General features: G+C 46.0%; 9 protein-coding genes across 9 annotated transcripts; 1 reads left to right on the plus strand and 8 right to left on the minus strand.

Moving 5' to 3' along the window:
• Window positions 1-166: 166 nt before the first annotated feature.
• Window positions 167-1705, minus strand: BGW36DRAFT_400887 (uncharacterized protein; the record flags this gene model as incomplete). The annotated part of the gene is made up of 1 exon (XM_046218677.1): window positions 167-1705. The coding sequence occupies one exon, from the start codon at window positions 1703-1705 to the stop codon at window positions 167-169; it is 1539 nt and encodes a 512-aa protein (XP_046067753.1).
• Window positions 1706-3460: 1755 nt separating this feature from the next.
• Window positions 3461-5190, minus strand: BGW36DRAFT_55598 (uncharacterized protein). The gene is made up of 3 exons (XM_046222421.1): window positions 5008-5190; window positions 4262-4951; window positions 3461-4179 (listed from the first exon to the last, which is right to left on the minus strand). Exons 1-3 carry the CDS (start codon window positions 5065-5067, stop codon window positions 3547-3549), a joined length of 1383 nt encoding a protein of 460 aa, XP_046067754.1. The 5' UTR covers window positions 5068-5190; the 3' UTR covers window positions 3461-3546.
• A 1-nt stretch (window position 5191) lies between these two features.
• Window positions 5192-6469, minus strand: BGW36DRAFT_55597 (uncharacterized protein). The gene is made up of 2 exons (XM_046222420.1): window positions 5823-6469; window positions 5192-5767 (listed from the first exon to the last, which is right to left on the minus strand). Exons 1-2 carry the CDS (start codon window positions 6151-6153, stop codon window positions 5688-5690), a joined length of 411 nt encoding a protein of 136 aa, XP_046067755.1. The 5' UTR covers window positions 6154-6469; the 3' UTR covers window positions 5192-5687.
• Window positions 6470-7931: 1462 nt separating this feature from the next.
• Window positions 7932-9530, minus strand: BGW36DRAFT_411287 (uncharacterized protein). Its single transcript, XM_046219165.1, has 2 exons — window positions 8312-9530; window positions 7932-8247 (listed from the first exon to the last, which is right to left on the minus strand). The coding sequence occupies exons 1-2, from the start codon at window positions 9238-9240 to the stop codon at window positions 8127-8129; spliced, it is 1050 nt and encodes a 349-aa protein (XP_046067756.1). The 5' UTR covers window positions 9241-9530; the 3' UTR covers window positions 7932-8126.
• Window positions 9531-9984: 454 nt separating this feature from the next.
• On the plus strand, window positions 9985-11622 carry BGW36DRAFT_400889 (uncharacterized protein; the record flags this gene model as incomplete). Its single annotated transcript, XM_046218678.1, has 3 exons — window positions 9985-10079; window positions 10194-10299; window positions 10348-11622. 3 exons carry the CDS (start codon window positions 9985-9987, stop codon window positions 11620-11622), a joined length of 1476 nt encoding a protein of 491 aa, XP_046067757.1.
• Window positions 11623-12319: 697 nt separating this feature from the next.
• BGW36DRAFT_432212 (permease for cytosine/purines, uracil, thiamine, allantoin-domain-containing protein) lies at window positions 12320-13894 on the minus strand (the record flags this gene model as incomplete). Its single annotated transcript, XM_046221097.1, has 1 exon — window positions 12320-13894. The coding sequence occupies one exon, from the start codon at window positions 13892-13894 to the stop codon at window positions 12320-12322; it is 1575 nt and encodes a 524-aa protein (XP_046067758.1).
• Window positions 13895-14506: 612 nt separating this feature from the next.
• BGW36DRAFT_363992 (major facilitator superfamily domain-containing protein) lies at window positions 14507-16439 on the minus strand (the record flags this gene model as incomplete). The annotated part of the gene is made up of 7 exons (XM_046214512.1): window positions 14507-14626; window positions 14696-15234; window positions 15300-15596; window positions 15658-15763; window positions 15822-16010; window positions 16077-16327; window positions 16379-16439. 7 exons carry the CDS (start codon window positions 16437-16439, stop codon window positions 14507-14509), a joined length of 1563 nt encoding a protein of 520 aa, XP_046067759.1.
• Window positions 16440-17001: 562 nt separating this feature from the next.
• BGW36DRAFT_400891 (beta-lactamase/transpeptidase-like protein) lies at window positions 17002-19130 on the minus strand (the record flags this gene model as incomplete). The annotated part of the gene is made up of 10 exons (XM_046218679.1): window positions 17002-17460; window positions 17526-17656; window positions 17684-17716; window positions 17808-17809; window positions 17841-17948; window positions 18009-18270; window positions 18325-18495; window positions 18537-18621; window positions 18699-18812; window positions 18888-19130. The coding sequence occupies 10 exons, from the start codon at window positions 19128-19130 to the stop codon at window positions 17002-17004; spliced, it is 1608 nt and encodes a 535-aa protein (XP_046067760.1).
• A 1745-nt stretch (window positions 19131-20875) lies between these two features.
• BGW36DRAFT_400904 (Metallo-dependent phosphatase-like protein) lies at window positions 20876-22502 on the minus strand (the record flags this gene model as incomplete). Its single annotated transcript, XM_046218682.1, has 4 exons — window positions 20876-21288; window positions 21384-21731; window positions 21811-21993; window positions 22058-22502. The coding sequence occupies 4 exons, from the start codon at window positions 22500-22502 to the stop codon at window positions 20876-20878; spliced, it is 1389 nt and encodes a 462-aa protein (XP_046067761.1).
• Window positions 22503-23909: the final 1407 nt, after the last annotated feature.

Here is a 23909-nt window from a genome sequence, read left to right on the forward strand (position 1 = left end):
TGATATTTTGGAGTCTTCGGCGATAGGAATAGATGAGTTCTACTATGAAGTAGGACAGAGTCCTACTCTAATCCTTGAACCTCATCTCAAAGCTAAAAGTAAATGGATAGTATATATATTTGTTGTTTAAATAATTTATGAAAGAGTTATAGAGGGATTTCTGTATTCACAAAACTTCGACACCGCTGGGCAGTCCGAATACTTGACTGTTGGCCTCTTGTTGGCATGCAGCGGTACCAAGCGTGCCATTTTCCAGTTCAGTTAGACAGTGACCTGAAGCAAAATTGACAATATTTCCACTCAAGTAGTATTTCCATTGCTGATATTTGTCTTTTCCGTCACAGGTGGTGACAAAAGTCTCACCGTTTGACCTTTCTGCTAAACACTGAGAGTATTTGGCGAGGTTACGAATTTTGCCGCCTGTTTCAACATGCCATACCTGTCCATTGCTGCCGTCACATGAGGCACTTAACGTAGAGCCATTAGTGTCTCCGTCTACGCATTTTAATGATGCAGTGTTGAAAATCATTCCTGTTGGTACAATACCCCCACATGTCGATGATAAATTGATCCTCAAGACGGCTGTGCCGTGAGCAGGAATATTGGGGACGGAAATATAAGCAGAGTGCGATTGTGTGATATCTCCAGTCCACAAGTCCTTTATTTTGAATGCACAGAATTGATTGGTTTCGATTCCAAGCCTTGAGAGACTAATGTGGTAGTCGCTCGATGAGTTACCGCGATTGAGAACCGTAAGCAGGCGATCACCGTTGGACAGGCTCTTTGTCAGAATATCCCATGTCCCGTCCTGGCTGACTAATGTGGCTTGAAGACCAAGTTCATCTTGGTCAACTGCGATAAGGTCAGCGTTGGTCAGATATTTTAATTCCTCTGATGTCAAGCTAGGGACGTCCGCACTGATGATCAGCGGTGCGGAGAAGGACGCCCAAAGGGCGAAATGCGACTTCTTTTCATCGATGGTCAGGTCAGGCCAGTCTGGAATTATAAAGTCGGGATCGTTGAAATACCCTGGTTTCTGATAACGAGCTAGCAGAACCTCCTGACCATAATTCGTCAAAATGCTTTCCCAGGTATTCCCACTGCCATAGGTAGCAATATCATACGAATGTCGGGCTAATTGACCGTAGGATGGAACCCAGTCCATAACACTATACCAGTCTGTGAGATTCTGCTCACCGCAGAAGTATGCTGGAGCCGATTCGGAAAAAATCAGCGGTTCTGTCATATTCGAAAATATGGTGTGCCAGGTTCCGTAAATATATTTGTAGGTTTCCTCCGATGTCAAACCAGATTGTGTGGGCACATTACACCCATCGAGCTTGAGATAGTCGATTCCCCATGAGGCAAATGTTTTCGCGTCAATATCCTCATATCCAAGGGAACCGGGGAATCCACCACATGTCAAAGTTCCCGCATCCTCGTAGATCCCGAAGTTGAACCCTTTAGTATGTAGAAAGTTACCTAGCCACGGAAGACCATCTGGAAATTTTGTGGTGTTCCACTGAAGGGTTCCGTTTGAGGCTCGCTGAGATGCCATCCAGCAATCATCCAGGTTAATGCGGTTATAACCTGCTGCTAAAAGGCCATTCTTGACCATTGCATCGGCGGTGGTAGTAAAAAGAGTCTGATTCAATTCGCATTCAAAACGCGCCCAGTTATTGAATCCCATTGGCGGCGTTGGCATGAGAACGCCCGACGCATGCACGAGTACAGGCCCAAGGGCTATAGCCAAGCGCCACAGCATTGTTGAGGATCGGATCTGAGATGGCATAGCTGGTTGAATAATAAAGTCAGACTAAATGATAGAACTTGAAAGACCAAGCGTGACTCGGACAATGAAGATGACCGTGATTCTTTTGAAATCACGATTACTTTTAAAGCGCGATACACTACCAGATCGATCAATTAAATACAACACAAACTGTTACCGTTGCGTAGATTTGGGGCAATTGTTCTACCACGTAACGAGTGCAGTGGAATTTCCGTATGAGGCATCCCCAGCAGGTGGATCATTTCATTTTGCACCACGTTACAGAATCTAGCAATCTTAATAATGTTAATCGCATGCAGATCATTACCTCAAAACGGGTGATAATACAAACGATAATGCGATGTGATTTGTCTTCTATCAAGAGGGAAAGAAACGACTAAAGACGCCAAAAGCTTTAATTAAAATAAACTAGAATTGCATGGCACGGTACCCAAAAAAGTCCTCTGAGGTTTCCTTTATCGATTTCCACTATCATTGATACCTACTACCGCACCACGAAATTCCGCATCCCAGGGAACGGCCTACGATTAATCATAACTAGCCATCAATGGTCTCACCCGTGCACGTCCTATTTTTACAGGAATTCATATTTAGCCCCGAGAAAATTTTGAATAAAGATTTATTAAACTGCTAATAGTGATAATATGCTATACGACCACCGGGGCTAAGCGTTGTAGCCCGAGCAATACTTGCGGTCCAAGATTTGTTAATTCTCACATGTCCGCCGCATTAGGATGACTTATGAACTACTAGAATGGTACATCGTCTGCACCTAGATCATTGACTTGCTAATCAATTGGGGGGTGGGGTAAGCATTGTTGTATCTACTGTTTTTGAATGGCGGCTGGAGCCGAGCCCCAACTAAAGCATCCATTGCCTCGGCATGTCCCACGTTGCAACACACGCCATCGGCATCGTGGGGACCACCTAAATCTGGACAGATATTAAAGGTCACCTTTCTTATTAGTCTGCCTCTGGTTATGGTTGATAGCTGCTGGGTGGACACTAGACACCATGTCTACTTTCCTCTTCTCTGCGGATTAGGTCCTTTAGGCTGAAATGTAACCGCTGTACTTAGCATGTGATCGACTTGAAATATTATAACTATCGACGACCTTTTCATTTTCTATCGCTTTTTCCATAGCTACTACTGCAATGGTAGATACCATGAATAACTCTATGCATGACATATATAGACCACGTGAACGATGTCATCGCTTATAAATGCCCTCTAGCCAAGTATCGCACCACCATATGTTCCGATATCTTATGGGATTCCAATCAATCCTTGACTGGAATCTTAAGCCTCCACGTCTAGAACTTAATTCCATTGCTATTATTAGCTCATAAGTCAAACAGAAAATCGAAACACACTGCCAATTCAAGAAAAAAATGAAACGTATAATCTGAATTGAATTCAAGGCCCTAAATATGCAATCGCCCATAATGTTGGGGGTAAAAACCAGATATCATGATGCGTAGTTGGAAAAGACCTGGTGATCGTAAGTTGTAGTGTACGTGAAGAATGTGATAATATTGTACGCTCAATCCTAATTTCAAGCCACCGCATTATAGAAAGAAAAACTTGTAACATCATGGGGAAGCCTGAAATCCTTAATAATAAGTATCAAATACGCACTCTTCATGATTCGATGCACGATAAAGGAATTATAAGTCTGGATATAGGTATCAATTTCATGGGAAATGTCTAAAGCGTGAGGCGTTACAAATACATGAATACTTGGAGCAGAAAATCATTGAAGGTCAAGACATGCGGTTCTAAGAAGCTGGATTTTCGATCCCCACTTTTTCAGATAAAATACAGCCCTTTCCTTTTGTCCAGAGTTGTCGCTATGCAAAACAATTGCTCTCAAAGGGTGCACAATTCGAATATAACCACACCCAGCATCAATAGAGTCGATGAATGCCGCCGCCGTCAATATCGTATTACAATGAGCCGCAATTAGTTCGTATTTGGTGGTAATCAAGTCGGAGTGGGGAGTGTTTGCAAGTACCAGTATCCAGGATAGGCTATATAATGCCAATGTAACCGCAACTTCAGAGTCCCGGTAATCAATTCTAAGAGCAACATAATCCCAAAAGGGATGTTTCTCTGCTGTCTCGCTTTCAGTTAATAGTTGGTTGCCACATAGACAGTCACTGTATGTTTCCGTAACATAGAGCCACAGAGATATGAGTACGTTGATATTACTGTCCTCTGTTATAATATTACTCGAGTACGATGGTAGGGATTCGCTGCTGGGAAGTTGAAGGAGAAAATCGATAACAAAGTCCAAGGGTCGTTTCGATTTATTGTGGAATGGGATATCAGTCCATGTTGCCGAGGCAAGAAGGGTTGTTATCGACTCCGTGAGACATATGTGTACCTATGATGTCCGAACTCTTAGCCGTGGTAATTCTTTTCGAGCCTAACATTGAATTTCATAATTTAATACGTCAAAAACGTACCATATGAGATCTCAAAGTCAGGAAAATACCATGCAACCGATCATATTGACAGGCATAGGGGCCAACTGTACACAATAGAGCCACAGCCGCTTTGACATGTTGAGAAAAGGAATTTCTGGATGTGGGTATAATGGCGTCACAATACGCCAAGAGTATTGTATACACAACATGCCGCTCCGTTTCTTCAAATGAGAGATATCCTGCTCGGTTACGTAGCAGTTCATGTTGATACTGGATCCCTCGATCATACCACTCGTAGAATTGCATCACTGCATTCCAATTTTGAGAGTTGGTCACGTACAAGGCTAGTGCTGCAGCGGATATAGATGCATCCCAGCCTTTCAATAAGCTAAAATCCACGTCAGACGCGCAAGAAACTAGCCAAGACTGACTCTTCCCTTTGTTCATGGCAGTCCTGCCGAAGAATAACAGGAAACACGAGACTAATTGGGTTTGACATAGGTCACTAGCTTGTGGGACCATGAAAAAGTTCGCGTTTGAAATTGTAAGGGTATCGGATGAAATTGTTTTTGTTTCACGCTGGGGCGAGGTTTTTGTATTGTTCTCTATCCTAGTTGACTTCCTTGGGTTTCGTACGTCAGATGCAAGGAATACGTTACCCGACACTGGGCCGGAACAGTCCCTTCCATCAATCAGGCAGCGACGACATTTTGGCTGTGTTTCATCGCACTGAGAATATGTAAGTAGACCGTAATATTGGACTGGAGAACTGGCGGGATACTAGCCTTGATTTTACGTCGTCGGCATGTTGAGCAACCCAGGCTCATGCCCGGGCGCCGCACCATTTTTAGATGCAGAGGCAGCCGCGAGGTCGATAATTGGGCCTTTATGAGACTGTTCTCAGCGCAATCCTGCTTATATTGGCTGTGGATATCAGGCTTATAGTTGTTGTTGAGACAATGTGCTGTATGTCTCACGGTGCCGTGGCCATCCGCCCTCCGCGAAACCGGACAGTCTAACCGAATACGTCAATTATTGCGACCGTCATCGCCGGTGTCGTGATGCACGTACCCCCATACTGTGATGACGGCGAGTAGATTTCTAGCATAATGATGTATAAATCAACGTTGAATGTGTTTCGGGAATGTATCCGGTGGAACACAGCACTGAAGCAACCGTAGCAGCGCGATAATTGTTGAAGACAAATATAGAACTTGGTAGAAGCATGGCTAATATATAGATACAGGAGATGAAGCTCAACTAAATATACAAGTCTCGTTCAAGAAATAAGAATCTCCCTAATAATAAAGAAACGCCATCACCCTGCATGTATAAAAGGCAACACCATCAATGGCTATAAAACATAAAGGCTTCCCTAGAATAGTTGATACATATAATCATCCACTGGAAGATCACGAAGAATTATTATTTTCGATGAGAGGGCCTTCGATCACTGGAGCACTGACTAATCCCCTGTACTGGTGGAACTGGTACTTGTTTTGTTGCCATTGCTTGCTGCCGCGGAGGTTACACAGCCGGTTAAACCTGATGATAAGTAGGTTAGCATTAAAAGAAGCAGAAATTCGGCCTCTGAACTCACTGCACGCAGCACTACTACCCTCCAGCGATTTGCCATTCTGGCTTGCTTGTCCGGATCCAACCGAACCCAAATATCCGTTGGCATTTGAAACGGAGCTGGATCCAAGATGGTTCCCATCTCCATCGTCGCTATCCAGTTCGAGCCATCCGTCCTCAATAGGAGATATGTCGCCGAGATCGAGATCTTTCACGTCGACACCGAGAGGTGTTGTGATGTCCTGGCGAGGTAAGATGGAGCCGTTGTCACCTGGTGTGAGTGGGAGCCCGTTCGCCAAGGCAATGACCCTCATGCCGATCAGTACAGCAAGGCTGTGAGAATGTAAAATCCGCATTGCTGCTTCAATCGCGCCAATCTGGTGCGAGTATACTGCTCTGCCTGGGGATAATATGAAAATATTTCAGAGAACGTTTTAACGGGGGAAACGAAGACTATCTGTCTAGCAGATTAAAAATGATGAAAAAATGAGACTCGTCAGACAACGTTGAACAAGAAAAAACCAGTCGCCTATATATACTTGGAGCATATATATGCATCCGGCGCGCTAATTCTATACTCTTAGCATCAGCAACTCCAGAAAGCGTTTAATAACTCTTCTCCGAATCCTCAATAATGCGCCTACTTGTAATTACCGCAAGCATGATGAATGTGATTAGATCGAATAGACTAATAGTTGATCTACACCATGACGAAGTTATGGCAATCAAACGAGGCTAGAGTCCGCATTGGCAATGCGACAAAATCAATAGCCACGGCTGCCTATTGAATTTCTATCCCTGAATACGAATTAGGGAAAGATGCCCATGATGCTCCATAATTGAGTTGATGGAATAAAGCATGGTCGGATTCTACCTTGGCAACTCAGCAGAGAGTGACTTCGCCCAAGTGTCATCAGTTCTATGTTAACGATTAGCCAGCGATTGATAAGACAGGTTTAAATTTCAACCTAAAACTCATTGATCATTTTCACCAAGGGCTATATTATTTGTCGCGTTTAAAAACCGTCACCAAGCATCTTTTATGTAGCGTAGAGGATTAAGATTGCTTAATCAAGTAAACAAAAGAAACTCCGAGAGACTGTCGATCTCAACCATCGGTTGAGGCAAGCCAAGCAGACAAAGGCGCACTAGTTAACGGTCTCCGAATGGGCCAAGACGTTGAAGTTGAGGAGTCTCCGAATATTGTACGATCCGGAATTAGCCCTTGCAGGACGCCAGCAGATCATGGATCAGCATGGATCTGCCCTCCGGGACACCGCCTGATTTCTTTTATCCTACGCGTATGAAACATCCCTCAACCGATGAGAAAGGAAGGTTACTCGTTTCCGGCGCGATTCGCTATAAGCTTTCAAGTTGAAGTTATATGGTGCATGGTAAAAGGCAAGGATGGGTGACCATAATCTGCCCTTTTACAACTAGAATGTGAGTACCTGTGGGGTTGACGCTCAGAATGACGATTAGTAAAGCCATTTTCAGCGTTATTTCCACCCGCCCATTGTCCCGCCACTTAACAGCCACCTTCCTCATATAACTTTATAATTCCTACGAGCGCCTAGCGTCCCAAGTTCACCTAAACATAAAAGTCTAAAAGCAACTTTTATTCCTGAACTATTATAATTCCTCTCATTATGTGTCCCAAACCTTGCGCTAACCAGGCTCAGCCTAGTCACCCTATAAAATGGTCATCTCTCCTCCCTTCCAGACGACCATTCATGTCTTGAATAAGATATTAAGCTGTGGTTCTTTATCATATCGCGCCTCAAAGCCTCTTGCTGAAACTCATCACTAATATTAGGCCCGATGATCAGTTGCAAGATTCTGGGCTTGATGACTACTCCAAGAGATGCAGAAATATTTCAACAATTTCAAGTCCGTAGGCGAAAGAGCCTCGTGACACGAAAAATTTTGTGTCTTGGTAGGTAGAGAACATTGTGGCAGTATGGATGCGTCTATAAGTTGATGCAATTCATTAATAAAGTGAGGAAAAATAAGAAGTTTTATGTCGGCGAATAAAATGTTATCATTACCGGATTAGGCTCTGATAAAACTTTAGGTTACGAAGGTACTTTTCTGATTTGAACCTAACATTAAAAAGTGAATATTTCTATTGACTCAGCAGATATAAGGATAAAAAAAAATACCGCATATGATTGTTGGAAGAGAGTTCTTTCCAAGGATACTAAAATTATAAATATATGTAATGGACATAAACATTTTTCTTTTTTGAGTAGGGAGGCTAGGTTGCTTCAAACACAAGATTTAATTAAGAAACCAATTCATGGGGTGTCGCTAATTCTCTATTGCAGGTTCATTTCTTTAACCCTTGAAGCACAGTCTCCACACCAGCAAATCGAAGTTCCTTCAGGGTCTCGTCCCATAGCTGAGCGGTCAAGCGACGACCAGACTCAGTATACATGTAAGGAGGGTACCTATAAGCTCGAATGTTAATATCAGGCACCAAACACGGGTTCTTTTCTGCTTTTCAAGACTTACGGCCTGACCTTCCAATCGCAAAATGATCCATGGCTCTCTTTTCCAAGCACCAATGCCGAGTGCAAGTATTGTCTAGTCCCATCCACAAGATTTCGTCCTAAAAGTATTCCACTGAGCCATACAAGCAGTCGTGGCAGTACTGTCTCTGCTTCACGCATGAGTCGCGTGCCTCTCACACCGCTCGGGTTGACAAGGTTGATGATGCAGTCGTCAGGGCTCACGACTTCGGCCAACTTTGACACGAACATTACCAACAACAGTTTCGATTTGCCGTACTGCATCATCCCATCAAAGCCTTGTGGACTGTCGACGGAATCGAGAATGCTTAGAGCGTTCTCGTCCAGCTTTGGCCAGAACGACATATCCGAGGTGACGATCGTGATTCTTCCTGGAACCTGGAGGGATTGTCCAGCTTTCCCTACGATTGCGCCCTTGTTCTTGATGATGGGAGCGAGGAGCATGGCTAGTAGTACAGTGGCTAGGAAGTTGACTTGAATCGTCACTTCACGGCCGTGGTCACCAGCGCAACGCGTGAAACGCATTTTCCCACACCCAGCGTTTAGAATTGCAACATCAAGTCGGTCGAGTTTCTCGCAGCGAGCAGCGAATTCTCGCACTGAGTCATAAGACTCCATATCTAGAACCCAGACCTCGATGCGGGCCTTCGGGAACTCAGCTTGTAATTTTGACGCGGTGACTTGGCCCTTGGGTTGAGATCGAACGGCTAGGATCAGATGTGTGAGCTGTATCTGTAAGAGTTGACGTGCACATTCTGTCCCGAGGCCCGAGCTTGATCCAGTCACAATGGCAACCTTGTCGGACAAATTGATATGCGGTGGAATTGGAGGCACGCGGTGCAGAACTTGCCGGGCAAACGTCCCGGCCAAGCTGGCCTCATGTGAGGCTCTTGCTTGCAAGCCAGCAGACATGGCAGATCGCGATAGTGTGTCAGTTGAGAGTTTTGAAGCAATACGTATTATTGAACAGCCAACAGACACTCAACAAGTTAAACAGATAAACAACGTAGAGATTTGAAGCTGAAACCATAGAGATGATGAGGTGTGAGAACAATGGTGGCAGTCACAGCTAGACTCCAGTCCAAATAGCGGCCCCCCATTTTATATGAGCAGTTACCGATACGAGCCTTGACAGCATCAGAGAAGGGCCTACGGCAATCCGGTAGCATTGCTGTCCTGTAGAGATGATCCATTTCTTGAGATTCATGACCGTGATTCGGAAAGGAACTTTTTCTAGCCCCGTGATTGGCCGAAACTGGGTCTGACTGGTGTGGTACCTTACGTCATCAATAGGGAACTTTTTAAAGCCCATTCATTGGCTCGCTGGCCAGTTGGTCCAGATCGGCTCGGCCCAATTGTCAGCCTACGCTCTATGCTTCTCATCACAGCCAGAGATCTCTTCTGAAACCGGAGCGATGTCAGTCTGCAGTAGGCTGATGGGCGGATCCATTCTTTTCTCCGTAGCAACAGTCTAGTCGGAGTCGAACAAAATGTTCCTTCTTTTCGATAATCGAAAGATCAGCCTCCTTCATGGCTTCAGTCCGCGCTCCGCCCCTGGCCGTTTTGGCCTCGAAGCCCAAACACCAAGAGACGCGGGAGACAACTTCGGCGACACCAGGTCTACACAAGACGCACAGCGAGTTGGAATGGGCGGCCATGTATCCACACATCCGGCGGCTGTACGTCTATGAGCGTCGGACACTTCGATACGTCATAGCGCACATAAGGGAGAAATACAACTTCCAGGCTACGTGAGACCCCCCCCCAAAAATCATTCACCAACATCCAGGGCGCACCGACTCCATATGTCAAGGCCGTCCTGACAAACTAGACCGGAGGGGGAGCTAACTTTCATCAAATTGAAGGCCCCAGATGTACAAGAAACGCTTTACCAAATGGGGCTTCTACAAAAACACACGGCGAGCCCGTGTTAACTCGACTTCGCCTCGAAGCACAGAGCCAAGCGACGTGGTTATGCCATGCCAGACTCTATCTGGATATGATCATCTATCACACCAGATATGGCAACCACAACTTACCTTGATGCCCACTCTAAACCGCACTGATATGTCAATCTTGATATTCCTCACGAATATACGGACCTGGTGTTCTGCCTTCTTTGAAACCGCACGGGAGTCGCACCTGGATTTCTTAGAAGGCACTTCCCGACTCTCACTGCTACTCCCGTACAAGCAGACAGTATCATATGACCAGGAGCAGATTAGCGCATCATTCAGGCTCGTAGCGGACCTTCTCGTGCGTGGACAGGGTCACCTTGCCGGTCGACTCGCGCGCAAGGCGTTCTTGCAGATCGAGCATATGTTACAGCTGGAAGGTCCTCCTTTTATCTGGAATTTGTTAGAGATTCTACATAATATCATGTACCTTAAACAGGGTCGGCTATTCAGTATGCTGATTATTCATCTCATGAGCCTCGCTCAATGTCATTATCCGGAAAACCACTCAATCGTCCAACTGCTGCAAAGCTTGTGGCATATATCCAAGTCTTCGGAGAACGACTTTATCCAGTTGCTACCAGCAATACTGGAACGAGGTTGGTTGCTAAACGCAGATATCTTGTTTAGTAACTTTAATGAGCGGTTTCTTCTTCTGTACTACCGCCTCATGTGGAATTCTGGTTTGCTTCGGCTCACAGAAGACAAGTTGCGCGAAGCCGACACATGGTTCTCGTTACTAAGTCTCAGAGTCCCTATAGAGGCAATCATGGAGGGTACTGCCCGCCTCCATCCTGCCGTGGATTTTGCACCTGCTGACGCAAGTAACCTTCCGCCTGCAAATTACGAAGATCTCAAAAGGAAGGCCATTGCTGACCTCCACGAACGAGCCGAGTTGGAGTCGCCAGAGCCAACTACTAGATTTCGCCTGCTATCTGGATTACTCAAGAGCAGAATTCTTGATGAGAACGTGAAATTCCCAGACGAAGGAGGCAAGGAAGGTAGTAACCTTATAATGGATGATAATGCCACAGTAGAAACTCGTGGCAGGGCAACTCGCCTGCACGCCAGGATCCTCGCGTATATATTAGACCTTTTTACGTATATCGACATGGAGAAAGGCGGCAGTGAGAACATTATCATCGAGAGACTAAACAATACCATCGCTCTCCGTGACTATGGAGAAGGTGTAACCGCTCCGCAGGTTATAGTCGAGATATGGCGATTACGCGACATGCTGTTACAAAAAGGCAAGTTGCTGGAAGCGGCGGAGATGGGGAAAACAGCACAAAAGAGACTCGAGCAGTATCTCGAGGATATGCCTTGCCTACACATCTAGGACTGCTGCTATTTACTGGACCCGAGCACTAGACTGCGACCAAATATACGGGAGCACAATGCACCATTACAGTGTACCCTAGCTCGGGCATGCGGTGCTAGATACTATGGCCTTCCGTCAGAGCCCCATACCATTAACCACAGCCAATGGATTAGTAGCGGACGCCTATTTCATAAGCAACAAAATCGAAATGGTTATCATACGAAAGAAGGCTGGGGTTTAGTTCGTGACCGTTGCCGGTGGGGCTGGTAAACCCGGATCATATAATAGGCAAAGCGGAGGAGAATCACTCACTAGAAAAGGTCGCAATGAAGATCTTCATTGCGGTATTTTCGCCACGGATCCATGTCATTTTGTGAATGCTAGCAGGGGCTGCACAACAGGACCCGCATCGACGACAAAAGGCACAGAGCAGAAGTCAGGCATTGTGACAGCTTATCCTAGGCATTTACATGCTATTTATCCTGAATTGGCTTTTTTAACCCACACGAATCACTTACTCCCACTAGCAGGGTATGCATGTTACTTCTTACCGGATACGATTTTAACTATTCCTGTCATCATGACTCGGTCTTGATTGATGGTTTGAATTAGTACAAGGGAATGATCCGATTTTGGTTGATTTCCTCGCAACTGAAGCCGCTGTCTTATTTGACGCGGTTATTGTACAGTGGCCGAATGCTAGTCCTAAACTGCTTTACCGGCCGAAGTACTTCAACTCCAAATACCTAGCGGGTATATAGCTGATAGCAGTCACAACAAAGGTAAATTCATTTGCGACGTCGCCACCACCATCTCCAATCAATTTTGCGAGAGGCCCAACGAACCATGTTTCATCCATACCCATACACCAGGCAATAACACCCAAGAGAAAAGCAACAATTGCGCCAATCCCCAGCGGCAACCGAGCGGGGCTGTTCCAACCTTCGAGATCATAGTTTTCAAAATTACCCTTGCGAAAGATAAAATGCTCCTCAAAGAGGATGATGCCGTAACTGGTGCACCAGTAGCCCAGCAGACTGAGGAAATCCTGCAGATAGGTGTTCAGCTCTTCTCTACCACCCAGGGCTAGTGCTAGAATGCACGCGAAACAGAACAGAGTCCAAATGAAGCGAGGGATGGCCGAAAATGGTCTCGAGAGTTGTTGGAACGAAATCGCGGCGCTATAAATACTGATCACATTGACGTTGATTCCAGACAGCACGAGCAAAGTAAGGAGGAATTTGGCAAATCCTCGTGGGTACAGCATTTCCTGAATAAGGTAGCCAACGCCTTGATTTTCATAGGTATCGTGCCATTCTGGTTTGTTGTTGAGTGCAGAGGCGGCAACACAGCCTGCAACCATGCCGATAGACGTGGGAATTGCAATACCGAACGTAGTCATGAAAAAGACCTTGACGCGGCTGACGTTTGCCGGGTAAAGGACATAATAGTCACTAGCCATGGTCGCCCACGACGCACTCGATCCATAGACAATGGCCAACAAACTGAGGACGGAGGCGCCGAGGTTGGCGCCAGTTACGGAGGCCGGGCTGGTGTTGTCGGCGTATTTTCCCGTTTCGCCAAAAATGATGAGAAAGATGACGAAAAAGATAACCCAGGCATAACGCTCATATACCAGGATGGCGTTCAGTCCAACGAAGGAAATGATCAAAGCCACCACGGCCAAAATGATGATTCCCACGACTAGGGAAACATGGCCATCCGACACTGCGGTGAGGGCCAGGCCACCGGTTATACACGCGACAGCAGCCCAGCCCATTTGCTGGATGCTATTGAGCAGTGCAATAAGCTTGTTTGGCCACCATCCGAAGCTGTACCGACTGACACTGATCTGGCGCAAGCCGGTCGCGGCGCCAAAAGTTGCGCAAAATCCGGTTATAGACGCGCCGAGTAGTGAGGCAAATATGGTGATGACGATAGATTGCCTTAGACTCAGTCCAAATTCCCAGCCAAGAAAGCCAGTAGCGAAGCAGGAGATATTCATGGTTCCGCTAGCCCAGAGCAAGGCCATTGATAATTGTTCGGTCCAGGATACATTGCGTTTGTCTTCGGGACGCTTGCGATCGATGGCTTCCGATTCGATATGGAATTTTTGGTCCATGCTGTGCTCGAGCGCACGTAACCGGCCAAGCACGCTGGTCGTTTGCTCATAGGCGACATCGCGGTGGGGAGGCTGCGCTTCATCGTTGGAGCTGCTGTCCAGGGCAGCTTTGGTGTCCGCGGCAGAGGTGGTTACGCCGTGACCCTTTTCTGGATCGACGGGATCCATGGTCGAAAAGGACTGGTGATCGCAATTGAAGGTGAGCGACGAGGGTTGCAAGCTGCTTCACACCCAAAAGGGCAGCCGGGGATGGCTGCAGCCTTTAAAGAGGAAAAATCGTCCTGCTGTCGCGTGGCCACCGGACTTAACCGCTGTGGGCGTATGCGCGGGTCGTATCGATAGGGACAGCCTGATGATTGGCCAGCGCCTGTCGGCTGTTCCGCCCGGACCCTCCAGCTTATCATCCCCAGCCTAGAGCTACCAATACGCACTCGTGTTTAGCGGACCACCTGCTTATTTCAGCTAGTGCAAGATAGGTACGATCCGCCGGGTTGCATCGGGCGCTGATTGGTGTGAAGAAACGACCACAAGAGGAAGGCCCCCCAAAGACCCTTACATAATATTCAATTCTTGATCTATGCCACCTAATCAGTACTTGGTTCTAATAGTGACAAGACTTAGAGTCATCTTCTGACAATAAGAGCAGTGGTTATTGCTGGCAGCTCACCAGCTACTGCAGACTACTGCCTGGCCACCTCGCTGCGGCTCTGCTACTGCTAGTCCTCTGGACAGCTGCCCTCTTTATGTCTGTGGAACCCAACAGGACGACACGAAAGTCAACTACCAGGTAATCAGCTTCCATCTCGCCGAGGTATGATGGCGGATTTTCGGTCCAGCCAAGATCAATGGGACTGTCAATAGCGTGATGGCAACGAACAATCCTGCCAGCGTGCCAAACATCTAGAAGAAGGGGTGATTTTGTCAGTTATGCGCTCTGCCTCCAGGACCGACAGCCACGGACAAACTTACTTTGGCATATCCCTGAGCTGATGACCACGGGATAGTTGCGTGGATAAAACCAAATGCCACGACATTCTTCAGTCCGTTGATCACCTCGAGGCACTCTGCTGCCACAGGGAAGTACGTGTCAATGACATAGGTCATAGACATGCTCACGGAGCTAGTGAGCCCCAGGCTAATGAAGCCGTATGCGACGAATATTACCGCCCAGTGCATTTGTTGCTGGGCTGCAAACCCAAACAAGACGATTCCGGCGAAGACAACGGCCGAAGGGATGAAAATTAGACTAAGCCTACTCTCTGGTGTGAAGAGACCTCCAGATCGCCGTGCTCGATATGCAGACCATTTATCCATACATACACCACCAATTACCGCCCCGATCGCTTGGCCAACTATCCTTAATGTTAGAATACATCGTGGTTTTGACTTTGAATGAAGATATGTACTTAGCCCTGGGATGTTGAGCAGTCCCACCGCACCGATGGAGAAATTGTACGGCGGAGGAATGAGTAGCACAGAGCTGAGGACGTTAATCATGACAGTCGGTGCTAAAGTTATAGAATCTAACAACCGTCATCCAAATATCCCATTTTCAAGATATATCAACGCTTACACACTAGAGTTGAGTAGAGGCATGCGGGATAAGCAATTAATGGAAGAGGTCGAATCAACAGTTCCAAGTAGGAATCCTTCGACAGTCCAGGCCATGGGTTGAGCATACTGAGGTATGACTTGCTGCAGGCGGCCGTGCCAAACGGCCGCTGTGCCGCCGCCTCCACGTCTTTTGGCTCTGGATCGGAGATTTGCAAGCTTCGGGCAAATCGTGTTTCGGGCAGCAAGAATACGAATAGAAGCAAATTGACTCCAAGCGCAATTGTGCTTACCCACTTAGCCCAGGCCCATCCAAGCTCTACCAATTGGCTCAGGTAAGCCTCTATAAACTGGCATCGGTGAACAACATGCAAACTCACTTTGAATTATATATCCTCCGCAGAGTGGCCCTATCGAGCTTCCAGAGGCAATTGAAAAGATATAGTAACCCATCTTCTCCCCACGTTCATGTAGGAAATATATGTCCTAGACTAGTCGTGAATAACCAAGTATATTACTATCACTTCAGGAGAGGTTAGCTCACTTTAATAATGGCCGCACTCAGGGCTTCCGATGCGCCTCCGCCGAATGCGCCCACAACTGTAGCTGCTTGTAGACTGCCGAATGTTGGAGAAAGAGACGCCCATAACGCTGCAATAAATGCAATACTGCATGCCAGTAAAAAGGATGGACGAGTCCCGATCCAATTCGCTGTTGGAACCCAGATGAAGTTCTGCAATCGTCATTCAACCAAATTGACCCTTGTTTTAGCGTCAACGATCAGAGAATTGTCACTTACCGACAAACCCAGCGTCAAGATTACCCACGATAACAATCCAGAGGTTGAATCGATGGTTACACCTAGATCCTGGGCAATAGGAACGAGGCTATCGGACAGAACTGTTCCGCTAAAGTTGTTGAGCATAGCAAAGAGACATGATGTGCCAAATGCCAGGTCCTTTCTCCAGCTAGGCCATCGCAATGGATCATCAGGATCATCAGATGGCGGGGGGATCAGGACAGGGTTCTCCGTAGACGTGTCATTCTGCACTGTTCTATTATGTATCACCGTCTATATGACAGGGTAACAAGCACACCAACCTTGAAAAAGCTGATGTGTGCCTTCGGAATTATCCAACTCTTTCAATGTTCTTAATTTCATCGCGCTTTTGTTATAGCGACGACCCCTGTAACCTGTCGATATTGATGACAAAAATGCAACCAATTAAATACGAGGCGACTGAGATAGACTTGGGCCAACTGATCAAATAATTTCTGAGCTCTTTAGAATTGAAAATTTCTTCATACATGAGAGTTTCCATCGAAAACATCGGATTCCGCTCCCTTGTTTTGTCCGATCGACGGAAATCCGGTCCAATCACCAAGAATGTGAATCAAGTCGCCCCCAGCCCCGGCCACCACCAAGAACCCACAAACACCATGGGAAGTTAATGTAATTTGGTAGATGTATATGTAAGTTATACGAGTCGCTTCGCACCCACTTCCAAAGTCTGCACTACCAGCATTGGTCAGCAAAGATCTATTGATTCTACTTGAATTTTCAAATGCTTCTGTGGCTTAAAATAGACATGTTCATTCCCAGCTACATCTGTATCCGACCCTTACCTGGATATACATACTCTAGGCACAATCAATGAACGGGACATCTGTGCACACGTTCAACAGTATACGTTGAATGTGGCACACATACAACTCACATACAACTAAATCCAATCTGCCGAGCGATACATTGTAGATCGCAATGCCTGACACCGAACACTCTGGACAACTCCCTGCTTATCAAACCCAATCGTGAAGGTATCCGTTGCCAAATTAATATAGTTCAGCGAGTCAACCATTAGCCACTCATTATTAAAAACCGCCGAGAAATCTTGTGTAAAAGGCTCGCCATTCTGTTGCAACGAGTTAAGATGGTAAAGGTAAAATGTCAGACCATCTCTTCCCCTCGAGGTGTGCTGCTCCGTTGGATACAAACGGAAATCGCTGTAGGCAGCTAAGATACCAGTGAGAAAATCGGTACCATTGCTAACCAAGCTTGTGATTGCGACTCCTAAGCCCCCCTCGATAGCGAGAGTGATCGATGAGTTACGATCATTGGCAGCAAAAGTGCCCGTAAATGCCTTTTCGGATTTTTCTTTGGTGGCGGTTTCTGCAGCTGGGTACTATTCATCCAGTTAGTAGGCCTGTGTCGCGGAGATTCTTGCGTTAGGAAATATTGATATGTTACAAAGATGTCGACAATAGTATCACGGATTGCATATACGGACGAATCAGGCGCATTCCAAGCAGCAAGAATTGTCATCCCAATATTATAATCAGGAACAAGGCCAATAAATGTTGAATATTTTCCCACGTCTCCTGATTAAGAATACGTGTCGACAATACGTCCAGCGTTAATGATTGTGTTTGCTTGGACTTCTTTCCGATAAATCTCCCACGGCGCCTAGTCGGCAATATCAATTGATCAGTTTAGCGTACGAAAGCAAATATATCGGAGGTGAATGCTTACTCCTACTGCCACGTTCCACTGCGAGGTAAAGACCTCGGCTTCATCCATCTCCGCGTGATATACGACGGAAGCAAGGCGCTGCTGAGAATAGACTGGCCAATTACCCTCAAATCCTTGGTCGATGTGTATTCACCACCAGCCCTGTTCAGTAGGTTAGTTTCAACTGTCTGTTCTTGACATCATAAGTAGAGATATTCATACGGCGCCTCGAGTCCTAGATCGGATGAAAACAACGAGAAACTGTCGTTATGAGGGATTATAGCATCCGCGCCTGGCGGAGGGTATCTATATGTGGAAGACAAGCCTAATTTCTCGTTGAATATCCGGCTGAAGCCTGCATCGAAAGGAATGCCTGTAATTTCCTCATAGGCGAGAGCGAGGATCGCAATTGCTAAATTGGAGTACACCGGGGTTATATAAGACGGATACACGGGTGGGTGTTGAATAACACCATCCAAGAGCTCTACTAAAAGTTAGAAATCATGAAATCTCACGAGAATTATAAAAATAAACATACGTTTGCGAGAGCAAGTCTTTTGTGGGCCGTAAAAGTTGCATTGTGGGACGGTTTCGTTCAGAGGAGGATAACCAAGCAGGACATCCTCAGCTACCGGTGGAAGTGTGAAAGTCGTAAGAGCCAAATCGCCAGTATGAACTGTATGAAACTTGAATATGCAGTGTAATACTGCTGGTCTCACTTACAGTCTCGTCTGATCCCAGATATTTGACTTGCAAGGGCACCGATTATCACCTCTCTCCAGTTCACGGAGAATGGCGTATAGGTGGAACTATTCGCCGCATGGGCCAATTCAGGCTTGTAAAAAATAATCAGCTACTTTGCCCTACTACTCCCTACTACTGGATAAGAAAGATGTATGGGGTGGAACTTACAATATACTTTGTGATTGGATCGTTGAAAACATCATCGCCGATGTCCACCATCCATATATACATCGTCAAAAGTTTTGCCATACTTCCAGTTCGATAGATAGTTTCCTCTGTCAACTTTCCTTTGACGTACGAACCATTCAGCCCAGGCGCTTCGAAGTGTTATTCAAACAGTGGCTCATCGCTGCCCACAATGAATACCGAGGCCGAAAATGATGTGTCTGTAGTGTCCAGTACACCATATGAAGTATTTCCAGTACTCACTGCTTGTTGGACTGCCTTTCGAGCCTGTGCCTCGGCATTCACAAAGGCATTTGCAGATGGATTTAACTGAGCTTGATACACAGGACCCAGCAGAGCTAAGTAAGTCTTTGGAAATGAAAATGCAGCATTAGCTGAGGTAGCTAAAGCCGAAAGGAGTGCAAGTCGCTTCATTTTCTTGCTTCCTGTATTGTTTCTGTCGTGCCCGGCACAATTGACAAGAATTCATCGATTACAGTCACAGTCATGACAAAGGGCAATGACTGTGATTTAAATAAAATACCGAAATAACAAAGGCTGGCTTTCGTACCTATTACATGCAGGCCAGAGAGCAGCCTAATGCATGCAATAGTGCATACATGCCGCATGCACGTCTTTCGTAAACTCCTAGCGCATGGGCCCTAGGTAGTATGCGTATTGCATTCATACTAACCAGGAGTAAACAGCCGAGCTATCATCCCCTTCGTTATTGATAGCTGAAATTGACACGGTTAGGCGATGTACGCTGGTCGATGGCCTAATGCGTTGTCTCAGACCCAGGACGAGGAACGCTTTCACCGCCTTCGCTGCCGCCTATGCTAAGTCTTCTTGTGTCTTGTTGCTAATGAGATTGTAGGGCTTAGTTCCTTGTTAGAAGGTCTGAGGAGCACCTCAAGCAAATATACATGAGTAACTACTTCCTTTCCAGTTCAAATTTCAACAGTAAAAATTTTAGGGTTGCGCTTCCTCTCCCCACACATATTTTCCTATCTTTAATATTATCTTAATCGATTCCTTAATAAACGCTCTATATCGGCAACAGCATCCTAGCGAAGTCGTTCTAGCGGTGGCCAGGCTTAAAAAAGAATCTTTGTAGGCCAATGGGAGGAAAGAGGGGTGGCAGTAATTTCTGCCTCACGGAGCAGTCTGAGCACGACTACCAGTCAACTTTCCCCCCCAAATATCCTCTAGAAATGCAATGCCTAGGACGTGGTCTGTGGAAGCGACTTTATCATCTCCCACTTTTTAACCTAATCGTACATAGTATGCAGCTAGTACATCGAATATTACGGTTAACGCGCTGCTGATGAGCAATTGGCCAATCAAAGTCCTAATTTTTATGAAATCAATTAGCGCAACTGACGATCCAGTGGAACTGTTGATAGGCTGACCTCTCAGTGTATCCGTACGTAAAAAATACTACTAGTATTTCTACTGCCCCACCAAAACATATCGTACTTATTGGATCATATCGCACTTAGGCAGTTAACTTGAGATACGTTATATAACAATGAATACATAATGGAGGAGGAAGAGAGGAATGGACAATCGGCTACAAGCACCTAATTATCATAGTACACAAAACTCTTATACGTTCAAAATCTTAGTTTTGATTACCCAATGAGTGATGGTTGCAAAGCAAACCCAATGCAAAAGTACAGAACTAAAGTAGAAGAACATTTCCTTATCGTTATACAATAAATGCCTTACATTCGAAAAATATCTAGTCATTCTCTCAATAACAATATCAATCTCGGTCTCCTGATTATTTTAATCTCTTCAGAGAAGGCCACTCGTTCTCAGCACTCTTATGAGCCAGATTATAATGACCGAGAAATGATTCCTTTGGTCTTTGGGATGAGACCCTTTCCAAAGGAGGGCTTGGTGCTGCTTTGACCGACTTTTTGGGTGGCAGGTTATCGGTCAATCTTTGCGGTTGGATGTTTCCTCTTTTTAGGTAATGGATTTTTATAGGTCAAGATTAAACTGCTAACTGTTGCGCCTGGAGTTACTGGTCACTGCGAGAAGAAATCCTTTCTATTTACAATAGCACCTATCATTGACAATCAATAGATTAAGATGAAAGGTGAAATGAAAATATTATTTTTATCACACATTGCCTCTCCCCTCCTTACTTATTGGTACATTCAAAAAAAGTTTCAATGCTTTCTTTCCTTATACAAAGTGGCCGAATCAAGCACAGAACCATTTCGGCTGGCCACAAATTCATGGGTCAAATGAGTTTTATTGTGGAATGTCAACCGGCTCCATCCATAGGCATCATCAAACGCAACAGCGGAATATGGTTGTAGGGGGTAAACCAAGCTATCCAAACCATCATAGTGACCGGCAGCACCATTTGTTATATACCACGGAGCCTTGGGGTTATTGAGACCGTTGGGGTCAGCGACGTAGTTTGCAATAGGAACATTGCGTTCGTAGAGGTGGACGTGACCGGAAAGGACGAGGTCAACATCGTATTTGATGAAGTATGGCTCAAAGACGGATTGACAGTCGAGACAGACGGTGCTGCTCTCGTTTTGGCCGCTGATGTACCAGGGACGATGGCCTCCTGTTTGTGGTGTATTAGAAACGGGCCGACAAACGAAAGAGAAGCATCCAGAAACTAGATAAATAAGGACAAGAAAGGTGTAAAAATAGACCTACCAACAACAACCCACGGAGTCTTTCTACGATCGACGGACGCCAAATCGCCTTCGAGCCATTTCAACTGAGCATCTTTGATTTGACTGAATGGTCCACTGTCTTCATCTTCGCTGCCACCCACCTCATCAGGTCCAGTTAAGCCGTGACCAAGGTCGGTCTCAGTGTCGAATTGAATGTAATGTACCATGCCGTTGTCGAACGAGTACCAGAAGTTTTCGACGCCACCAGATTCGGCGCTTGGCATGCGGAAGTGGTTACGGAATCCGGTGAAGTTGGTTTGACCAGGCGCGCATATAGAGACTGTGTAACTTATGTTGTGGGCTTTGTCAGTCGTGCCACCGTTGTCACCTGGTTTGTTGTGTTAAAAATTAAGACACAAGAACGAGAGGATATAGGAAGTAGGGTTGTGAACGAAGGACAGACGCACAGTTGGCTTCGTGGTTACCAGGTCCGACCATGTAAGGCTTTTTCGACGTAATCGGGACAAGCTCATCATAATACTGGTTCAACAGGCTCTCATACACCTCGTAGCCATCCGCAATAGTCGTATTAGGGAGGTAGCCCTGAATCTCCTCCTTCAGCCAGTAGTCAGCGTAAGCGATGTCACCAGCTGTTCAATCAGCGGTCCTTAGTATATTTCGCGTTCTTGTCTAAGAAGTGGTAAATTTACGTACGATGCCACAAGAAGTCGGTATCAGCGCCTTGAGCTTGCAGTGACTGCTGAGTGTTTTTATCTCCAGGGCCTAATGGGTTGGCGGCACCTTTTCCAACACTCGTGCTCAGGCCATCCTTCCCCATCAAGCCCATGTCAACCACTACCGCGACGCTATAAGGAGTCTCGTCACCGATTGGTCTGCTTGTTTTGAATGTGTAGGGGGTGGTGGCATTACTGCCAAACGGCTGATAATAATAGAGCGTGTCAGGCTTCAGGCCAGTGATCTTGACATGATTGTTGTACGTGGTCGAAGTCGGGTAGGTCACCGAGATATCCGAATGAGCGGACTTGTCAAGCTTGTTGGGGTGGCGGCCATAACGAACGGAGGGAGTGTCAAGCTTCGAAAATGTATTCCAGCTGACCATCATACCCTGATCACCAGCATATGCAAGACGCATCTGCATCGGATTTGTCTCTACACTAGCAGGTGGAGCAGGTAATCCACACACAGAAGTTGGGAAAACAGCAGCGGCCGCAAAACCGAGAGAAACGAGTGACAGGACCGCCATGTTGGCTTGATTGATGCAGATGAGAGAGAATGGAAGACTGATAGGCAACAATCCGCAAAGTAAACAAAACCCAAGATATTTATGCCCATCCCCGATTCAGCGATGACGCGCAGGCACACGCTGATTGGCGCGCGGTGCATATAGAATTAGAACCCTCCGTGGAAGCTTTACGGCAAGCCGCACGCACGTGGCTTGCATCGGCTCCTTATAGGTGGAGATGATGGTTATTGTTAATTAGCTTGCCTCTCTGCTTTCCCTACCTCCATAAAATCTGCCCCTAGACCAAAAGGCGACGCAGCGATTTTTCTACCCTATTATTGAGGTAAATTCTCCACCCATTACTCATCTAACACTATGCCTCTTCATAGGGCTTAAGCATGCGCTGAAACAGCTTTGCCCAATTAGCCTGTTCATAAAGGTCAGCAGGCGAGAGCAATAAGATTAAATCTGCATACCCTCCACTTAGTGTCCGCCAGAAGACGATTTCGGATTGCCTGTCGCCATACTAAGTTGGTGTGGAAGAAGGACAGGCGGGGATCGTGCCACCAAGATGCCGTGTTCCGTCGGTCGGATAGTGGCAGAGTTGTCTCATACATGACTACTTGTCCAACGCCGAAAATTCTGACTAGCAGATGAACGCGATGTATATGGAAGCTAAGATAATTTTTGTACAAAAGATCATTGGGCGATCACATCAACTAAATGTAGCAAATAGCATGTTTCACCGTCCACTTGGGATCAAACAGCTCTACATTACTGTCACATTTAGGGCTTTCAGATCGCTGGGGTAGTTAGTTATCTTTGCCTTGTTGATACAATATTCTTCCTTTCAAATATACCACGGTATTTGAAATTGCATCCGAAAAACCCCCATATTTATATTCCAAATCATCTCAGAGAATATGTTGCCGAATGATGCTTAACTACGGTCTTTGGGATCCGAGCATCTTACAGGTTTGAAATATACCATTATCACATTCGTATTTTACCCTAGGACCCTATATTTTTGGTTTCTCGCTTCTATAGTTGCGCCTAATTATGAACATTCTCGGTTTTATTTTTCATTATGAAGCCTGAAGAATTGGTATATGGGACAAAGAAGAACTGGACAGTGCCTTCGAGTATTTTGGAAGGAACCACTTTGAGGCGGAGATGAAGTGTTACAACAACTACCTCAGCTATAGCTCAGCTGTTATGAATGAATAAGTAGCCTCCATAATGACCTGGGTCGAATATTTTAATCAATAAAAGGCGACGGAAAGCTTTGGAAAGCTTTATATAATGTCCGGTTTCGAAAATAAG

The sequence above is a fragment of the Talaromyces proteolyticus genome (assembly GCF_021365285.1).
Source record: "Talaromyces proteolyticus strain PMI_201 chromosome Unknown BGW36scaffold_12, whole genome shotgun sequence".
Taxonomy (NCBI): domain Eukaryota; kingdom Fungi; phylum Ascomycota; class Eurotiomycetes; order Eurotiales; family Trichocomaceae; genus Talaromyces; species Talaromyces proteolyticus.

What these genes read in the sequence shown, in the direction of transcription:
- BGW36DRAFT_55598 (XM_046222421.1), bottom strand. Translation starts at nt 5,067, where the DNA reads ATGGTGCGGCGCCCGGGCATGAGCCTGGGTTGCTCAACATGCCGACGA. An exon ending in GCCGACGACGTAAAATCAAG is followed by an intron (nt 4,952 to 5,007) that starts GCTAGTATCCCG and finishes ACATATTCTCAG; the next exon opens with TGCGATGAAACACAGCCAAA. An exon ending in TGACTTTGAGATCTCATATG is followed by an intron (nt 4,180 to 4,261) that starts GTACGTTTTTGA and finishes CGGACATCATAG; the next exon opens with GTACACATATGTCTCACGGA.
- BGW36DRAFT_55597 (XM_046222420.1), bottom strand. Translation starts at nt 6,153, where the DNA reads ATGCGGATTTTACATTCTCACAGCCTTGCTGTACTGATCGGCATGAGG. An exon ending in GGGTAGTAGTGCTGCGTGCA is followed by an intron (nt 5,768 to 5,822) that starts GTGAGTTCAGAG and finishes ACTTATCATCAG; the next exon opens with GTTTAACCGGCTGTGTAACC.
- BGW36DRAFT_411287 (XM_046219165.1), bottom strand. Translation starts at nt 9,240, where the DNA reads ATGTCTGCTGGCTTGCAAGCAAGAGCCTCACATGAGGCCAGCTTGGCC. An exon ending in TGCGATTGGAAGGTCAGGCC is followed by an intron (nt 8,248 to 8,311) that starts GTAAGTCTTGAA and finishes TCGAGCTTATAG; the next exon opens with GTACCCTCCTTACATGTATA.